General features: G+C 41.1%; 1 protein-coding gene across 5 annotated transcripts in view; it reads right to left on the reverse strand.

Annotated features, from left to right (window-relative positions):
* PTPRG (protein tyrosine phosphatase receptor type G) overlaps positions 1–21,447 on the reverse strand; it is a 908,944-nt gene that overhangs the window by 242,043 nt on the left and 645,454 nt on the right. For all 5 annotated transcript variants that reach the window (XM_066351766.1, XM_066351767.1, XM_066351768.1 and 2 more), the window contains one exon: positions 2,151–2,246. In XM_066351766.1, the coding sequence (XP_066207863.1) occupies positions 2,151–2,246 (96 nt within the window). The remainder of the gene's footprint in view (positions 1–2,150; positions 2,247–21,447) is intronic.

Consider the following 21,447-nt stretch of genomic DNA (forward strand, 5'->3'; position numbering starts at 1 on the left):
CAGAGGCCAAGGAGCCATCCCCAGCACCCGGGCCATCTTTGCTCCAATGGAGCCTTGGCTGCAGGAGGGGAAGAGAGAGACAGAGAGGAAGGAGGGGGTGGGGATGGAGAAGCAAATGGGTGCTTCTCCTATGTGCCCTGGCCGGGAATCGAACCCAGGTCTCCCGCACGCCAGGCTGACGCTCTACCGCTGAGCCAACTGGCCAGGGCCGTTTTTGATGTTTGAGCAGGATATTAGGCTTTTCAATTTTCCACACATTATCTCCCTTTTGAACCTTTACTGGAGAAAAGAAAATAGAAAAGGTTAGTTAAGAGGAAGAGATAAACAGTAGAGAGAATTGTCCATCATATTATTTTTCTTTAATATTTTCTTATTTTTTTAAATTTAATTTTATTTTATTTATTCATTTTAGAAAGGAGAGAGAGGGGGAGAGAGAGAGACAGAAAGAGAGGAGAGAGAGATAGGGGGGAGGAGCTGGAAGCATCAACTCCCATATGTGCCTTGACCAGGCAAGCCCAGGGTTTCGAACTGGCGACCTCAGCATTTCCAGGTCAACGCTTTATCCACTGCGCCACCACAAGTCCGGCTTTAATATTTTCTTTATCAAATTTTAAAAGGAGAGAAAGTATGGGGGGGAGGGAGCAGGAAGCATCAACTCATAGTAATTTCCCATATGTGCCTTGACCGGGCAAGCCCAGGGTTTCGAACCAGTGACCTGAGCATTCCAGGTCGACGCTTTACCCACTGTGCCACCACAGGTCAGGCCTTCGTATTATTTTTATCACTAAAAAAAGTAGTGAGGCCCTAGCCGGTTGGCTCAGTGGTAGAGCGTCGGCCTGGCGTGCAGGAGTCCCACATTCGATTCCCGGCCAGGGCACACAGAAGTGCCCATCTGCTTCTTCACTCTTCCCCCTCTCCTTCCTCTCTGTCTTTCTCTTCCCCTCCCACAGCCAAGGCTCCATTGGAGCAAAGTTTGCCCAGGTGCTGAGGATGGCTCTGTGGCCTCTGCCTCAGGTGCTAGAATGGCTCTGGTTGCAACAGAGCAATGCCCCAGATGGGCAGAGCATCGCCCCCTGGTGGGCGTGCCGGGTGGATCCCGGTTGGGTGCATGCGGGAGTCTGTCTGACTGTCTCTCCCAGTTTCCAACTTCAGAAAAATACAAAAAAATTAAAAAATAAAAAATAAATAAAATGAGTAGTGAAATTAACATACTCCGAACAAGAATAGCTCCATCTCAATGACAAAGGAGCCTGCCCAACAGGCAGAGGTTAAAGAACCATGCTGGAGAAGGTTCTGATATCTTTAATGTTCCTTTGACTTGTCAGAAAGACATCTTTTCCCAACAGTTAGTCACTGGTGAAAGGAACACCTGCGTGTAATCTTTAGGCAAATTTTTAAGACTGAAAGAACAGTCACACACTTTCTACTCAGGTTACCTTCCATACAAAAAGCACCAGGTGTCTCTAGGTCACTTGGTCAAAACACTTGGTGATCAATATTCCTTTCATTTAATTTGACTTATTTAAAAGTCTGGACAGCATTATCTATGGAAGGGTGTAAGACTTGGCTTCTAGATACAGAGTTAACACATGGCCAGGAACATTCCTTAATGCATACTCAGCCCACACTCAGAGAAAGAAAGGGTGGCAAATCATAAACGCACTAACTCAAGAAATGGTCTCAATAAAACCTTTAGTTACCATGAGGATCTCTGGGATAGAATGAAAAGGGGTCTCTTTAGAGAAGTGACTAATGCTATTTATTAATGTACTTGCAAGTAATGTCAAATTTTAAAGAAAACCACTGTTTTCTTTAAAAACCACCATTTTTTTCCATTGGCCTCTTAATATGCAGAAAGAACCTGTGCAAAATGCTTCCGCTGTGAAGTAACTTAGATGATAAATGTGTTCTTCAATCTGTGTACCAGTCAAGGAGCAATAAAATCAGAATAATTAATGCAAAATTTTCTATTATGTTTCTAAACATTTATTTACATTTTAAATTACACATTAAACAATATGAAATATCTTTCACTCAGACAGGTGTGAATTAGAAAACAGTTGCGTTCATCATACATATAATAATTCAGTAAATTAGAAAGGAATACTCAAAGAACTCTCCAGCTGAAGCACTTGGACCACTTAACTTACCTGAAAAAATACAGCCATGGCTCCAATTATTCTGTTTTCAGAAACTGCAGTTTGAAAGCTGTCGAAGTCATCGGGGTTATAAAAGAAAATCTGCATCTGTAAAAGAACCATTAAAATGAATACGTATTAGTAAAACTTTCACACCCACACAAAAGTAAGGAGAACAGTACAATGAACCAATTCTCTACTTACTAAAAGATTATTCATCTTGCTGTATTTTTCCTTTGCTAAATTACTTGAGAGCAAATCCCAGACATCATTTCCTTTTACGTCTATCTACTTCAGTGGGCATCACTAAAACACCAATTTTCCCACATAAATGACACCTTCATGCTACCCAAAATCAGTAACACCAACACCTTCTTGTTACCTAATACTCATGTTATGGTAGAAGTTCGCTATGAAGAAGCAAAAAATGTTATGGAGTTATACACCTTGAAATAGAAAACTGAATCCACATGTTAAAATTATAAATAATCAAATGGGCACATCTTTACAAACACACCCCCATTCTAATAATGAGAATTTGATGGGGTCTCTCAGGAGCCTGGAAAAATAGCCTAAAAGGAATATTTCAGTGACCCCCACAAAGAAATATCATGGTAATGATAATGATGCCTTACATTCCACAGTTTGGGAAAAGCTATCACATACATTTGCACTTAATCCATCTAACAACTGCTTTGAAGGTAGGGCAAAGATTTCTACACTCAATCAGAAATAAAGAAATGGTGCTTCAGGAAGTTGTTATCGTGGCTAAGATGAAACTTCAGAGGCAGAATGTAAAATCCAGGCTCTCTCTTCCCAACCTTGGCTACTTTCTCTTATATTTGGCTGGCATTTCTTATTCAAAACACAGAACAAAGATAAATCACCTAAAAAGCATTGTATAATTTCAATGCTTGAACACTGATAATTCAGAGAACAAAAACAGACCACAGAATATTCTCCTGAGACCACATTTATGATAAAAACAGATCTGCAATCCTGTGCCTGGTCCTTCACTGACGTGCCTGTGAGACCACAGGCAAGCCTCCCCATGTGCAGAACCCAGCATTGTCCCTTGTGGGCATGGGGACCAAACAAGTCAGTGCACAGAGCAGCATGCCTAGATCACCAGTGTACAGCAAACCTACCACCACTGCCACCGTATTGGTACACATCTGAAGACATTTTAAAATTTCTAACAAGAATTTGATTCCACTGAATCTTCTAGAACGACCCTACTCCTTGCATGAAATCAAATCTCCTATAGTATCAGCAGGTCTCTTCCATGACCACTTTTCCTTCACTTTTCCAAATGTCACAATGCTATTCTGTAACTGACTGAACAACCACGACCCACATGGAGGTTAAAGATTTGATGCTGAATGATAAATTCCCAGCGGGGAAACTGAAGTCACCAAGACCAGCAGAAGTCTAGGTGAAAGGTAAACAGGGTCCTGCTGATTGATTAACCAAGAACTTAAGGACAAGGTTGACATTCTTTTCTGAAGGGTGAAATCTGGAAACCCAAACCAGAACACTGTTTAAGAAAACTCAGGTACCCAAGTGGATGAGAGAAGAATGGGTAGATACATTTTAAGGATTTATTTACTTACTTACTTAATTAATTTTTAAGTAAGAGGAGTGGGGATAGAGAGACAGACTCCTGCATATACCCTGACTCGGATTTATCCAGCAACTCTGTCTGGGGCTGGATAAATCAACCGAGCTATCCTTAGTGCCCAGGGCTGATGCTTGGACCAATCGAGCCAGAGAGAGAGAGAGAGAGAGAGAGAGAGAAGCAGATGGGCACTTCTCTTGTGTGTCCTGACTGGGAATCGAACCCAAGACATCCGCACCCTGGGCTGATGTTCTATTCACTGAGGAGCTGGCCGGAGCCAGAATTTTCTTTCTTAAAATGAATTATTCTCAGCCCTGTCTAGCTGGCTCAGTGGTAGAGCATTGGCCCAGCATGTGGAAGTCCTGGGTTCGATTCCCAGCTGGGGCACATAGAAGAAGCACCCATTTGCTTCTCCACCCTTCCCCCTCTTCTTTCTCTATCTATCTCTCTTCCCCTCCCACAACCTTGGTTCCATTGGAGCAAAGTTGGCCGGTGCTGAAGATGGCTCCATGGCCTCCGCCTCAGGCCCTAGAATGAATGGCTCTGGTTGCAGCCGAGCATCGACCCCTGGTGGGCATGGAGGGTGAATCCTGGTCAGGAGCATGCTGGAGTCTGTCTACTGCCCCCTACTTCTCACTTTGGAAAAAATACAAAAAAGAAAAAAAAAGAATTATTCTCAGACTGTGAACTCCCACTGAACCTGGCAGCTTCCTGGAAATGTGTTGCCTTTTGGTTAGGACAGCTTTAGACATCATAAATTTACCTTGAGACAAATCTATTCAATGAGGTGCAGATTAAAATAGTTTAATACTGGGTGAATTGCTTTGGGTACATTGCTACTACCTCAGAGAAGAAACTCCACATAAGTATATTCAGGAAATAACACTTCAGATTCCTTTTAAAACTCAGACCCTCAAATGAAGTACATCCACAGGTTTTCTTGTTCATCAGTGCACGAGCACTGTGAGCGTTGTTTAATGCAGCGCCTGAATTCTGTGCAGTACAAAATAGTTTAAGTCTTTTTCAAGGACATTTTCATTTACAACTGGGTGAGAAAATTCATTTTTAGAAAACGTCTTTGACAACATGGACGGAACTTGAGAACATTGTACTAAGTGAAATAAGTAAATCAGAAAAAGCTAAGAACTATATGATTTCACACATAGTTGGGATATAAAAACGAGATTCATAAACATAGACAAAAGTGAAGTAGTTACCAGGGTGAGAGGACAGATATATGATGACAGAAAATGATTTGACTTTGGGTGATGGCACACAACACAATCCACAGTTCAAATGCTATAGAGATGTTCACCTGAAACCTATGCATTCTCTTATTGAGCAATGTCAGCCCATTAAATTTCATTTTCTAAATTAAAAAATATATATGACTCTGAGTCATGACCCCACCCATCAGGATAATAAAATGTCACATAAAAGGAACAGCAGCATAGGTCTGAAATAGCCATTTCCCTGGCTATTTCTCTCAAGTTGTAGTTTACTGAATTATGTTAACATTTGAAACTATCTTAAATACAAAAATAAATAGATGGAGTTTTGCTGAGTGAAATGGAAATGGACTTTATTTTAGTGTTTTTCTTGATGACACATATTTGAAGAGAGGATAGAAACCTATTTTCCAAGAACATCTTGGAAACTTGATGTGGCGACTTGAATAGCCCATCAACTTTCTGCACCTGCTCTCAAGACCACCCGTGGAGCCTGCCTGCAGCACCCCCAACGTGCTCATTCTGCCAGTGTGACAACTAGCACCCTCCTAAAGAAACACGGTGACATAAGCTGAAAGAGGTGGGAATGTGGCAATAAAGAGATCTATTAACTGTTGCACACCCGCCCACCGCTGCTGCCCATCATCCACGTTTCCCTCTTGCGTCCTGTCTTACCGCATGCGAGATGTTTGTCTGAGTCATCCGGTAGTGGAAGAAAATATACTCCTTTTAAGTACTTAAGTGTATCGTTTCTAAGAATAAGGATGTTCTCTTAAATATAACTACAGTATAATTATTAAAATTAGTGATTTTCATTTTGATATAATACTATTATCTCATTTGCAGTACATTTTCACATGTTGGCAAGTGCCCAAACAAGCCCATTATAGGTCATTATTTTGGTTTGCAGTCCAGGAATGCAATCTACAATCAAACTTTGCATTTAGTCATCATGTCGCTATGCTGACCTCTCCCACCCCCAATTTTCACCTGGAGCAATCATTTAGCTTTCTCTTTTCTTTGGTAGTGTGAAATGTACAGGCCAGTTATCATGCAGAATTGGGGTCTGTCTCATGATTTGTTATCATTAGATTGAGGAGATGCATTTGGGGCAGGTAACCACAGTGATAATGTTGAGTCTTCTCAATGTGCCATATCAGAAAGCACATTAAATGGGCATTTAACTTGATCACATGGCTAAGGTGATGTTTGCTAGGCTTCTCTACTATAAAGTTAATAATTTTCCCTTTGTAATTATAAAGTATCTTGTAGCGAGATATTCTGGGATTAGATACATATCCTTTTCCTCATCTAACTTTTATCCCCTCCTTTTAGTATCCATTGATGATTTTCTAACTCTGCCATATTCCTATATACATCCATGGCATTCTAGGGTAAGAAACAGCCTTTCACCCTGGCCGGTTGGCTCAGTGGTAGAGCGTTGGCCTGGCGTGCGGGGGACCTGGGTTCGATTCCTGGCCAGGGCACACAGGAGAAGCGCCCATTTGCTTCTCCACCCCCCTCTCCTTCCTCTCTGTCTCTCTCTTCCCCTCCTGCAGCCAAGGCTCCATTGGAGTAAAGATGGCCCGGGTGCTGGGGATGGCTCCTTGGCCTCTGCCCCAGGCGCTAGAGTGGCTCTGGTCGCGGCAGAGCGATGCCCCGGAGGGGCAGAGCATCACCCCCTGGTGGGCAGAGCATGGCCCCTGGTGGGCGTGCCGGGTGGATCCTGGTCGGGCGCATGCGGGAGTCTGTCTGACTGTCTCTCCCCGTTTCCAGCTTCAGAAAAATAAAAAAAAAAAAAAAAAAAAAAAAAAAAAAGAAACAGCCTTTCCTTCTTCACAGTTATTTATATATTCATTTAATGTGGAATAAGTAATTTCTTGCTTTTATTCAGAGGACTATAATCCATTACGATATGTATTGCCGATGCTCAAACTGTCTCAGATTTGACCAACAGGAGACATTCTGAACAGGTTCGTCTATCAGTCTACCATGTTCCCACCCCTTTCTATTTTTTAATACCTCCATTAGCTGGCAGATGTTCTATGCTCCTTTTCTTCTACCGGCTCCAGTCCTAAAACTGGTCCTTTCTTGAGTGAACCCTGGTTCCCTTTAGTGAGGACTTTTATTTTAGGAACAAATATTACTAATTCAGGTGGTTTACAAATATGTTTGAGATTAGAACACTTTGGTTCTTCAAGTGTTAGAAGAACTCTTTGGCTCATCACATAAGGCTGTGTGAGTCTCTTCCAAACAGGACCCTCTTTGCAAGAAGAGAAAACCTGGATAAACTCTGTATAAACAGATGTTCCCCCACTATGCAGAGTGCATGAGATAAGTAAGCCCACCACCCGCAACAACAGAAGCACACAGCATGAAGCTCAGCTGCAAAAGCACTGGTAGAGTGTGCCCGGGCACAGTCCAGGGACCAGTTCTAGAACAACTCTCAATGGTACGAGCAGGAATCACAAGCCTGGGGGCACCATCCCCTTCTGCCTTGCGCAATGGCTGCAATGGAAAAGGCTCCAGGCGTTTCTCTACCCAGATCCAGATGATAGGTACCACAAAATATAATACTGTACGGCCTAACCTGACAGTGGGAAATAGAATTTTAAAACGGAAAAAAGGCCCATAACTCACCAGGAAGCATGTGCTAAAATACAGATATGGAAAATACCTTAACAAATGGCAACATTGCCCAGGAATGGGAAGGATATGAAACGGGTTCTGTAAGCACAGGGTGGATGGTGGTCAATGTTCCATTGTTTGGGTATTAACACGATGTACAGAGTCATGACAAAATGTACACTTAGCTTCCCTCTTCTCCTGCCTTACATTTAAAATGACTTGACTTGGGGAGGGGGAACACACAATGTAGTATACAGAGATAAGTTGTAGAATTGGGCCACTGAAACCTGTATAATTTTGTTAACCAGTGTCAACCTAATTACTTCAATTAAAATTTTTTAAATAAGTAAATATAAAATTTTTTCAATGACTAATTGCAATTTGATTTCAAAACTATGTATATGCCTGGCTTCTAATTAGTATCACTATCTGTATTAAGCTGAATGAATAGAAAACAACAAATCTAAAAACTAGTCTTCTATGTTTTTATTAATGTTATTTTTCAAACAGTTAGTGAGTTCCTACTATATGCCAGGCATCTATTATCTTTACCACTCATTGAGTAAGTACCGCCATGATCCTCATTTTACAGATAAAGGAACTCAGAATTTCTAAACTTACAGAGCTCTAAAGGAAGGGGGTTGTGCTAGAAACCTAATCTTTCCAATGCTAGTCAATTAAAGCCATGATCACTGAGCTTCCTTCTAACAGGCAAAATTTTTTGCTTAATACACATTATGTATAAGGCCCTATGACAGTCGAAGACATGGTTTGTGCTTGGGAAGACCAAAATATCAATTAATAAGACAAGGTTAATTGTTTTTCCCCTTGAATCCCAAAGTTGAGTCATAGGTAACTGCATCACAAAAAGCATAAGATAATAAATGGCTCATGGTCAAGTAAAGCATATATTAAATTAATACTAAAATAATACAGGCAAAGGCCAAGGAGGGGCATTTTGCTGAAGGTAGACTTCGTAGTCTCTAATGTTATATTTGCATGTATTAGCTCTTTCATCTTTGTGATAATGATGGCAAGAAAAAATATCCCAACAAGATTGGAAACTCCAACAGGAACTTCTTTTGTGATTGAGACGATTTACACTTTCATTTCCTCTCCAAAAAACTTACAGTTTTCAACATGCACCCCTGCAAACATAAATGGTCCTCCCAAAGTCATGATGAAGTAGGTAAGAAAAGGACAGGGAGACAGTTCAAAAGAAACGCAATCTACTAATAACTCATTGGACATTTCCAGGATATTCTTGCACACCTTCAATAGGGTGGGGAAAAAAACCCACAGGAAAATAACAGATGAGATATGAACAGGATAAGATAAAGATAGTAATTAAAAAGGCAACAGCAAAAATTAAAAATCACACTAGGCAGTAGATAACAGAACTGAAGAGGTGAAATGTATTTTTCTAATCATACTTGGCACTGACCTGCAGTAAGCCAGTTGAGAACATGGCGGAGGACAAGAAGTAGTTGCCTAAGAATAAAAATGTGTAGTGGAGGCATGGTAAAAATCCAAACACAGTTAATGACCTGCCGGTTCCACTTGTTGGATGATTTGTACAAGATAATGCCAGAATTAAGGCTTCTGTATAATAGGTGGTTAATATTTCTTGAGTTTTAGATTATGCTGTACCTTAACTACTACTGAGCCAAATCATACACACTTAACACAGCCTGTTCTAATTATTTAATTCTGCCACTGCCATCAGACAGGAAGATCGATGCAGGCAGGACATCTATCTGCCTCCTTCAAGGCTGGTCGTGAACAATGCTGTTCATTGTAAATACTGGTCACTTATTTTTGTAGTCAATAAAATAAGTGAGGGCTCTGAGTGACTAGAAGCAAGGATTGACAAATGATAAAACCACGAACATTATAATGAGGTTCTTGCTATCTCTAGGAATAAATAACAAAGTGAATATACTAAGGGGAGAATAGAATACTAAGAGAATAAATGGATTTAAACTGCAAGAAAAAAGGCTTAAGAAGGTACAAATATATCTCAAAATCTCTGTGAAATGGTTAAGTGACCCAGGTATGGTGATGCTAAACACAGATATTACTTTCTCTTTAATCTACAAGAAATTCAAACAATTTCCTACCCAAGCAACTCTATGCTCCAACAAAAGGAAATGATTCACTTAAATTATGGAGGAAATGGTTAAATTCACACTTTATATATTATCTAAAAATATATGACACAAACCCTCTGAATTCAGAAATATTAGTATTTTATATTAATGAACAGTTTTTACTCCCAGTTACTGTTTTTATGGAATTATTAGTATATTTCCACCCTCGTGATGGTTAACTTGATAATTAATATTCTGTGTCAACTTGGCTAGGCTATGGTGCCCAGTTGTTTAGTCAAATAGTATTCTAGATGCTACTGTAAAGGTATTATTTTAGATGTGATTAATATTGAAACAATGGACTAGGAGTAAAGTAGGTGACCTTTCATTAATGTGGTGGGCCTTACCCAGCTAGTTGAAAGCCCGGGGTGCACACACGCGCACGCGTGCACCACACACCTCTTGGCCACTCCTTCCTGTAGATCTATATAACTGTATCTACATGCACAGCTATATCTCTGAAGAAACCTGTCTAGTACACTCCCCAGGTCACCAATGATTTTAAGCAAACATACCCTGATATATGTATATGTGTCTGTGTATCACATTATAAAACCATTCTGCAACTCAGTTACTTTTTGAGCTTTTTTGAACTCTGAGCTCAATCTCATTTACCTCTTCTAACAGGCTTTGCCTCTGTTAAAACCCACTTCACACAGTGGTGACTTACAGAAAATGTCCATGAAGCCAACACAACTGGGTGATAGTAAATGAAGATAAGGAACAGGGGTTATAGCAGGAAACCTGATCTGTACAGTGAACACACTGGAGATCTCCGAGGCTCAGAGTTACCTTTTGTCAACTAGAGATTGTAAGGCTTCCCTCATGGGATCATTGTAATCAAGATTCAATACACACATGCTCTGGAAAAGTAATAACAAACTAAACAGCTCTCACTTTTTATTATTATGTATCTTCATAACTTTCTGGGTGGTCAGAAGAGATATGTAAATTAAGGTGAAAAATTGTTTCAAGGGCCAGCCAACATCTCAGTGACTCATGCCACAAGGTGTAGCAAAGACATCTGTGTGTGGGCTCCTCACAGCCTTCACTGGACAAATATTTTTAGAAGAACTGTGCTCTAAAGAATAGCAGGAATTAGCATATTTACAGGCTAGGCACCATGTATATGAACATTCTGAAATGTTTGTTTTATACAATATCATTAATTACAAAGCACACTAATCCTTAATTATTTCTTTTTTATACTTTCTCTTTATGTTTTACCTGTAACATGGGAATTGTCTTCAACAACTTTCCAGCAGGAACCCAACATTTTGGAGGGAAATCCAAAGTGTACACCAGAGGTATGATGTAATCAGGGTTCAGGATATTTGAGGATCCTTTTCAAAAGTCTCTGTGTGGGCCCTGCCTGGCCTATTGGCTCAGTGGCTGAAATGTTGGCCCAGTGTGTGGATGTTCAGGTTTGATCCCCAGTCAGGGCACACAGGAGAAGAGACTATCTATTTCTATTCCCCTCCCCCTCCCCCTTCTTTCTCTCTTCCCCTCTCGCAGCTAGTGGCTTGGTTGGTCCAAGCATTGCCCCAGGCACTGAGAATAGCTCTGTTGAGCTCACAGAGAAAGAATAAATAACTTACATTATTTCCGTTTTATTTATATTTAAGTCTGAACGATGTTTTATTTTTTGTAAATGACCAGATTCCCTCTGTTACATCTGTCTAAGACTCACTCTTGACGCTTGTTTTGGTCACGTGATACATTTATCCATCCCACCCTAAAGGCCGGTCTGTGAAAATATTTTCTAACATTAAACCGGTCCGTGGCCCAAAATAGGTTGGGGACCACTGGTTTAGAGCTTAGGCTCCAGATAGGGGTTGCCGGGTGGATCTCGGTTGGGGTGCATGCAGGAGCCTGTCTCTCTATACCCCCTCCTCTCACTTAAAAAAAAAAAAGTCTGTGTGTTGCTTGTTTATGCCATTCTAAGTCTATTTATTAACTGATTTTTAAAATTTCTGGTTCAGTGATGCATCTGATTAGTCAAATAAATATTGAATCCTTGGAAATTTTCCATGGTAGAAAAGACTTAGGGTTTTGCTTACAACAGTAAGTTGCATTTGTAGGGATTTACTATGCATGATTAATGAGTCATTTGTTACAGTTCAGCCTATGTTTGGACACACAATAGGTAGCTTCAGTATCTGGCTGTATGTTAGCTCAATGCCATGATTAAATACTCAGGAAAGAGTACAGCAAGCTACAACTCTAACATTAATAGCTGTGGCTGAAGCTAGTCACCCTACCTGAGTCCCGTGAGTAAACTAAGGATAAGAAATTCATCACTGGATTAACTAAAATAGTAAGCATTAGCTAAAATAACTGAAGTAAATACCTCCTAAGCTTGGCACAATGTAGGTGTGATTCATGTCTTTAAAAATTAGTTCAGAGGGGAAAAGAAAAAAAAACCAAATAAATCAGTGAAAAGACTAATTTACACTAAATCTAAATTATAACCTACCCTCATGCTAATCGATAATAGTAGATAAAAAAAAAGTGGCATAGCCCTGGCCGGTTGGCTCAGCGGTAGAGCATCGGCCTGGCGTGCAGGAGTCCCTGGTTCGATTCCCAGCCAGGGCACACAGGAGAGGTGCCCATTTGCTTCTCCACCCCTCCCCCTCTCCTTCCTCTCTGTCTCTCTCTTCCCCTCCCGCAGCCAGGGTTCCACTGGAGCAAAGATGGCCCAGGCGCTGAGGATGGCTCTGTGGCCTCTGCCTCAGGCACTAGAATGGCTCTGGATGCAACAGAGCGACGCCCCAGAGGGGCAAAGCATCGCCCCCTGGTGGGCACGCCGGGTGGATCCCGGTCGGGCGCATGCAGGAGTCTGTCTGACTGCCTCTCCGTTTCCAGCTTCGGAAAAATGAAAAAAAAAAAAAATGACATAGTCACACAAGGGAATATCTATAACTACAGGTAATGATACATACACATCTCAATGCTGAGCCAAGTAAGCCAGATATTTCTCTTTCTATTACTAAAAACAAACAAACAAAAACAAAAACAAAACCCCTCAGGCATTTGACTGCAGAGCCTACATACTTAAAATCCTCTCTGTACAACATCCTGACTACAACTCCCATTGGCAATGAGAACTACCCATCCATTACCTCTAGGACCATAGCACAAAGCTTCCAGAGCAGCGGTCCTCAACCAGAGGCAATTATGGACACCAGAGGACATCTGTCACTGTCTAGAGACATTTGTGATTATCATAACTGGGCAGGAGATGCCACAGTATCTAGTGGGTAGAGGCCAGGGAGGCAGCTAACACCCTACAATGAACGGAACAAATCCCCTTCCCCTAGGCAAATAGCTATCCTGCCAAAAATGTTTATAGGGCTGAGGCGTAGAAACCTTTTCTTCACCTGCTGTCAATGAAACCTAGTCAATGGATATGGTAAAGCACTTTGACATTCTTTCCCACTCTCACTACTGAACATTAAGGGGGGGAGTACAAGTTTGTAATGAGAGCAGTCTTGCCCCCACCCACAAAGCAATAATTTCAAGACCATGTTCACCTATATGTGCAGTTACTGTAGTAACTTTCTTTTCTATTAAAACAAGTTTTCCTTGGTTGCATAGCTATTTTATACATAAAGCTGGTTCTGAAATGCAGTGGAGCTTAACACCTTGGACACAGCGGAGAGGGAGGGGTCCCTAGGCGCATCTGGAACTCATTTGTATTTCAAAAACACGAAAATAACCACCACAGTGTTTGTGCTCTTTGTAATATGAAACTTTTTAGAAATTGCTTTGTACTTGGGAGTAACAGCCACATGATTCACCATGAAATGAAGTCTGGAAAATCATTTTGGATAAATGGACCTATAAATTCAATAGAATTTCCATGACAACATGGACTGCAACACTCAACCACAAATAAAAGGTTATAAATCATTCAAAACCAACTAGGAATCAGCAATATGTCTCCCATTTTAAAATACAAGAAACCTGAAATGTAGTTTATTTGTTACTTACTCACCCAAAGTTCCCATTAGAGTTTGTTTTCTCACTTCTAATATTGTTTATTTTCTATCCCATAATAGATTTGGGGGATAGGAAGATGCCAAGAATCTGCAATTAAGCTAGATAAAATTAACACAGGTATAGAGGCGGTTGCATTCCTCCCCCACCCTCAGCCAGAAGCCCACAGGGAAGCTTGTGTACCAAGTGATGTGGTTTTATCCAGAAAATTGCATTTCGCCCTGCACAGCTGAATGCTGCTAAATCAGGATCCCATAAGAAAAGGCTTTATGCAAAACATTTCTGAGAACACACATGCAAGAGAACCTGGATACTTTCCAAAACTGCTGAGGCTGCTGCTGCTACTGCTGCTGCCTCTTTAGCATTTCCAAATTAAGGGATTACTTAACAACCAAAATGCTTCTGAGTTCTATAAATCAAAACCACACCCTCTAGTATTCTCAGGACAAGCTACACAGTAAAACCTTTTCTAAATGCATTGGGCCGACCAAACTAGAGTATCTGTTCTTTAAAACAGCTCTCTGCCCCTCGGGTTATATTTCATGACCTGAACTTCTGGTGGAAGTTCCCTTACAGGGCACTCTTCCAGATATAGTACGGTGCAACCCCTCCCACTGGGTGGGGCTGGCACCAGAACTAAGTAGGTACTCCTTAAATGACTGTAGAAGAAATAAGTGGCAGGTATTTCTCTCATGTGTTGCATCCCTCTATTCAGAACGCTCAGTGATTGTTGAGTAAGTCTCCTGTACAGGCAGCAGCTCTGGGGAATTGATGAGTAGAGGAGGGGAACTTCATGGAGCTATGAATTTGGTTTCCAGAAGGGCAGCACATCTCTTGTAATGCTGCCAATGGTTGTGCATGTGTGCACTGGAGAGTGTCTGTCACTTCCACCAGGTGAATTCTCAGGGTCTCATCTAGTACCATATGCTGATAACTCAGCATGACACATTTTCAGCCCTGAGTTCCCATGGTCTGTGGCTTTCATCAAAAATTTCAAGGGCTCTGCAAGCAAGAAAGGTTAAGCATCATTGCTACAAAAAACATATGTGAACATGCCTTTATGAGCACAAAATAGATCCTAGATGTGGTTTCAACCATCCTATGAAAAGGGCACACACCGTTGGTAGTTTAGACAACAATATATGACAACACCAATCTTCCTACACTATTGCTACCATGGGTTCATGGATCTTTATTTTTTACCCATTGGATGGACACTTATGTTCTCACTTTTAATTTTCTGAGTAACCAATAAAGAGTGAGGATCTGTGTTTACTTTTTATCACTATTTTCCCTTTTATAATTTAAAGAGGCTCTTCAGAAAATTAAGGCTTTGCCACGAGTCCTGCAAATACAAAGAGAAACATACAAGTATATTTGCCCTGCCACTGTTGATATGAGGGAAAAAAAATTGGCATACATAATATACAGGAGAATTGGTAAATTAACTTTTGAAGGAGAAAACAGAATTGACAAATAGGCACTGACATCGAAAGTTCTCAAAAACATATTGTTAATGAAAAAAGTCACAATGCAAAATAAATACACATTTAAATGAGAAAAATAAAAGCCACACAAAATACTGTACATGGTGTACATGTAGCTGCACTGATATACAGAACTAAGGAGGGGAAAGAAAAGGCTATGCAGGCTCTGGCTAGGCAGCTTAGCTGGGTAGAGCATTGTCCCAATATGCTAAGGTTGTGGGTTCAATCCCCTGACAGGGCACATACAAGAATCGATCAAGAAATGCATAAATAAGTGGAACAACAAATCTCTCTCTCTCTCTCTCTTTCTCTCTCTATCCCTTCCCTGTTCTCTCTAAAATCAATACAAATTTAAAAAATATATATATTTTTCAAGACTCTGGAAAATAATACAAATAATAAGAGTGGTTTGGATTGAACTGAGGTCAAGAAAAATGGTTTCCTTTTTTGTAACTGTTTAAAATATTTGCTAGTTCTAAATAATAGCTCATCTGGGGAGAAAAATCTCCTTTAAAATGAGAAGAAAACATGAAAAAGCAAAGAATGAAACCAAAATCCCTAGCATTGGTGCAGAGGGAGAAGGTCAAGCTAATGGATCCATTTGGGGACCCAACTCAGCAAACCGGCCTCAGGGGCAGTGTGCTCCAAAGGGATGAAGCTATCAGCCCTAGCAGTCAACAGCCCAACGTCACCCAGTCCTCCTTTACTCCTGATTTCGCCTGGACACAATACACTCTTCACTTATTTCTTTTGCAATGAAACACACAGCTCCTCAAGGTCACAACACTCCAAATGAGGGAAGACAAAAAGAAAAGATCCAGCTACTGTTTCTGACCTGCAGACTACTCAGTTAATTTAATACAACCACTCTGTTGAAAAGTATATTTATTTAGACTATAATAGTTTCTCATCTACCTAAATATAACACTTAATGTGCATACCTAATAAACACAAATTGCTAATTCTCCCAGGACATACTTTTGGTCAGAAAAATGCCAACCAATTCGGGAGCAAGTTAAGGCTGCCCGAAGCTAGTCAAAGCACCAGCTTTGCTGATATACTGGGTACAACGTGAAAAGAATGGCTCAGGAGAAAGATTAAGAAGTGGTTGAAGGCCCAGTGGTGAGGAGGGCAGATCTCTGCTACCATCATTGCTTTGGTCATAGTTCAAAACACTCTTGGCTAAAAGATCCTCCTTTTCATGAATTCACCAGAGTATAATCTTGGATTTCAGAGTCTTACAATCAGAGAAACACATGATGGAGTAGTAAAGATATGATTAGAAAATGTAAATTCAAGTTCAGCCTCATCTGGTATTAAGATTGTGAGCAAATTACTTAATATTTCTAGGTCCCTGTTTCCAAACATGGAAAACTGAGAGGCTCTCACTAGGTTAGTTTGGATGATAAATTTAAAAAGGTTTGGCCCTGGCCAGTTGGCTCAGCGGTAGAGCATGTGGATATCCTGGGTTTGATTTCCCAGTCAGGATATGTAGAAGAAGCAATCATCTGCTTCTCCACCCTTTACCCTCTCTCTTCTTTTTCTCTCTCCTTTCCTTCTGCAGCCATGGCTCAGTTGGAGCAAGTTGGCCCTGGGCACTGAAGATAGCTCCATTGCCTCACCTCAGACACTAAAATAGCTTGGTTGCCAAGCAAGGGAGCAATGGCCACAGATGGGCAGAGTATCGCCCCATAGGAAGCTTGCCAGGTGGATCCCAGATGGGGCAAATGCAAGAGTTGGTCTCTCTGTCTCCCCACTTCTCATTTAAGAAAAAAAAGAATTTAAAAAGGTTTGATGATCAAATATTAGCTTGCCGGTTTGGTGTTAGGATTAAACACCACAGGGAAATAAGAATGCCATAAAACATACGGGACACATTCAATATTTGCTTCCTCATTATTACTATAACTATTACAATTATTATATAAAACTTATTTTCAAAATATAAGACAGAACCCTGTTCAACTTGTTACTTGGTACTGACTTCATTGATTGTATGACTTTAGGTCAAGTGCTTTGTTGATTAGATTTTCCCATTTCCCATTCTGTTTCATATTATCTCCCCTCCCAACATTTTATTATGAAAAAATTTAAATATAAGACCAAACTTGAAAGAATAATACTGTGAACACCTTTAATCACCACCTAGATTCTACTATTTATATTTTAACATGCTTGTTTTATCAAACAATGGTCCATTTTACTATCCATCCATTTTATCTGGTACTGAGTTTTAAAGAAAAAACCCATCAGCACTCTACAACAGCTAGTCATTGTCTAACTTGGAACTTCAGCATTAAGAGAAAGCCAAAAAATGTTTTCCAGGCTTTGAGTCAAAGCCAGAGAAAGCCTTTCTGGTTTGTAAGTGGGTTAATAACTCTATTAATGAGAACATCTGATAGCTACATCTCAGCAGGGGACTGTTAATAATTTGGAATAAAGACAGTTTAAGGAAGAAGATAAAAACTACAAAATATCAAAGCCATGGGCTTTATGAAGCCAAGAGTTTACAGAAGGGAATGTCAGCCAATAACCACATTACTGATCGGCTCCATTCACATCTCATCTTGAGTAGATAATATTAGAATACATTCAGAGAGACTATACATTAAATATAATCATGCTCAAACACTTGTGTTACTTGCCTGGAATCTATACTTTATAATGTAGCAGTACACACACCCCAAATTTCATTTATCTTACCAGCAGTACACACACCCAAAATTTCATTTATCTTACTAGACTTTATCTAGTCTACCCAAAAAGCCTAGTTCATTATTTCCACATTTGAGATTCAGTCACCATAGAGTCATTCATCCTCACAAAACTCCAGCCCAAGATCTTCTGAATGAGAAAGGTATTTTAGGTAAAAAGAAGCTGAAATTCAAGCAGTGTCATAGATGTTACTAGGAAAATTCATAAAGTTCAAGAACTATTATTTTTAATAACAAAATACTGTAAACAAGTTCATTGTCAATCTATAAAATGACTAAATAAATTGGGCACATTCATACTGTGGAATACCATGCAGCTCTTAAAAAAGAATGATGTCAATTCTATCTGATATGCAAGGATGCCCACAATATATCATTGAGTTAAATAAGGTAACACAATATATCATTGAGTTAAATAAGGTAACACAATATATCATTGAGTTAAATAAGGTAATACAATATATCATTGAGTTATGAAACACGACGTACATGACCATCTCATTTTTCAAGTAAAGAAAAGACACAAGGAGGAAAAAGAACTGAAACAACTTACAAGAAATTTTAACTGTGGTTATTACCTCTGAGAATTGAAAATGAAGGGGTGGGGGTGAAACAATGGCTTTAATTTTTACTTCATACAATCAGTACTATTTAAGTATTTTCAACAAGAATTTCAATCGTAAATATTTAAAACAGTAAATAAAAGAGAGTGACCCCAAAGAAAGACTAAAATGGAGCCAAATAGCACATAGATGAAAGGTTTGTTATCAAACTTTACAAAGTATTTACATACATAAAAAATTAGATACAGAATAGTGCACATTATAAGTACATCAAGGTAAGTAACCTGAATGAAGTTTCGAAGTGGGCACACCCATGTCATACTCTGACCCTAAAACCCTCATGTGCTGTATCAGGTCACCATCCTCAACCAGGAGTAACTATCTTCTGACTTCTATCAGACGTCACCCTAAACATGAGAGTCTATGATGCTTTAGAGTACATCCTCTGGTATTATACAAGGTCTCTGTCCACATCCTGACAAGGCTGACAAGGTTGACCAGTTAGCTCTTGATCCTTGGTTGTTTTATGGATATTGGGGGGCTCTGTAGGAATGATACCAGAGTCTTCAGAGGGCAACTGGGAGAGCTATGGTCAAGATGATCGCTGGTAAGATAAATGAAATGGGGTTCCAAAGAATCAGAATTTGAAAGATTCCATGTCTAAACATCACAATCTATACTTTTGTGAGCTCCACTTAGGGAATAGCCGCCAACCCATGTATTTCACAAAGATTAGGTAATTTTATCTTCATGATAATTCCATGGGAAAGGTGTGTCCCATTTTAAAAACTGGGGAAGGGAGGCTGAGCAAACTGTAGGAACTGTGAGCAGTCAGAGACATAGATGTGCTCCTCCCTAAAAGACCAACACCCAGGTATGGCCCCAACGGGCCAGTGAGACACTGGAGAGCGGCTCACTTCTGCCCATCGAGAGCAGTGTTGTACTGCAGAGCCTCAAACAGCAGGTCTCCCCAGCAGACACCACCAAGAGCCCTTGCCTGGTGACCAGAGCTCAGCTTCAGTGGATTCTGATCACGGGGGCTATTTCCTTTCTCTGGGGAGCCTAGACGTGCCTGGCCCCACAACTGCTTCGGTCAGACTTCAAGCTCGTGTCCCATCTGTGAGATGCTGTTACCAACTCTGTTGCCTACCCTCTCCTAGGGTCATGCCAACCAGCAGCACTTAGGCATGTACTGCAGTCCAGCACAGACCCACTGCCCACATCCTTGGAACACAGACTCCCAGAGCCATGAACACGGGACAAGAACAAGGGCCAGCAGAATCCCTAGGGGATATTACCTGGATACTAGCAAATGAGGGAGAGGGCGGGCTTCAGAATACAAGAACAGGTATATTCAAAAGGAACATCTAGCTGTCATCACTCTCTCAAGCTTCCTCCCCACCACCAGGCAACTGAGGCTCACTCCCGGAGTTGTAGGTAGAGGCTAGGAGTGGGCTGAACGGGACACTGCACAGCACAAACACGCAGCTTTCGAGAAGAACTATGGGCAGGTAAACACCACGCCCATCCTGCTTTCTGAACTGCAGAGAGAAAGGCTGGATCCATGGGGATTTGCACGCTGGAAACACATCTGCACACACGTTGTTGTACTTTCAAAGGGGTCACTGGTACAAGTTTTCCTTTAGTCAGGGCACGTATTCCGTTTCCATCTTCATCGAGCCCCCGTCCTGGTCTGAAGGTTAGCATATTGAGGTTTCTTAGTTTTTCAAATGCCTACACTGCAAGTGTTTTTAACACACCAGCTCAATAATTCTCACCCAGGGGTCCTCCACACGACTGTGTTTTTGCACTTCCCAGAGAAATCTTGTACTTTTCTCCCAGTCTGCATGTGAAGGGCTGTGCAGAATGCCAGTTCTCTGCATTTTTGAGTCGTATGCAGCATGTTAGGGAGCGCCCAGCTGGAGTTCAGGGCATTACCTTTTTCAAATGTTAACTGCACAGCACATGGATATTTTCCTTTTTCAAAACCATTCCACTGGGCTTCCAGGCCCTCCACGCAGTGGTACTGGGAGCTGTGAACATGCCCAGACACCGATTTGGCAGAGGTATCGTTGTGCGTTGGCATTCCCTGCAGTAAAGCTCTGAGTGCATTTTCCGGCTTTGTGGGCTGTTAGCAGGGCCCACAGCATGTTAATGGCTGGGGACAAGAGAAAACACACTGACCAGCGTGGGAGTCCACAGACACCCTGGGGTGTCGATCTTTCAGCACACTTCCAGAAGCAGTCCCACGGTTGCCCTGGCACATCAACCCACAAAAAAGCATTTTGTCAAAAAGAAGAGCAATACTTCTGTCTTCTTGAGCAGTAGAAAAGAGAACAGCATGGACTGGAGGCTGCAGGATGCAGTGAGCCTTAACTCAGGATTGCTGGACCAGCCTCCCACATCCGGCTGACAAGGGCAGTGTTTTCTCACCGCAAGGCACAGGAACAAGCCTCACAAGCTGTCCTGCAGGTGTAACCAGGGTGTCCCACCCCCTCTCCTCAAGAGCGTAGGTCCATTAAAACCCTGATTTTACTTGCAAACATCTCCCAAAACAGTAAATAAAAACATTAACTCTGGTCTGTCATTAGAATCATTTGCTTTTGTCTAGAAACATAGATAAGCCTTGCCAAAAATCTTTACTGATATCTCAAATTTATTCCAAGAACACTATCTTGTTTTAAAAGCATTACAAACTGCCCACAGAGCATGATTAAGGTGCTCTGGTCTTCAACTCTGTTTCCTCTGGTGTCTCCCGCCTGCAGTCACAATGTCACAGAGCCTCGAGCTGGTTCAACGAGAGCCCGTCTTCCTCACACGTTTTGCCGGCGGCCCCACACATAAACATGAAGTATACGTAAAGCCCCGCAAGGGCCAGGCCAGCAGCTTGGCCACATGCCACTCCTACCTTTCTAACCAGA

Source organism: Saccopteryx leptura, chromosome 10, assembly GCF_036850995.1.
Source record: "Saccopteryx leptura isolate mSacLep1 chromosome 10, mSacLep1_pri_phased_curated, whole genome shotgun sequence".
NCBI lineage: Eukaryota > Metazoa > Chordata > Mammalia > Chiroptera > Emballonuridae > Saccopteryx > Saccopteryx leptura.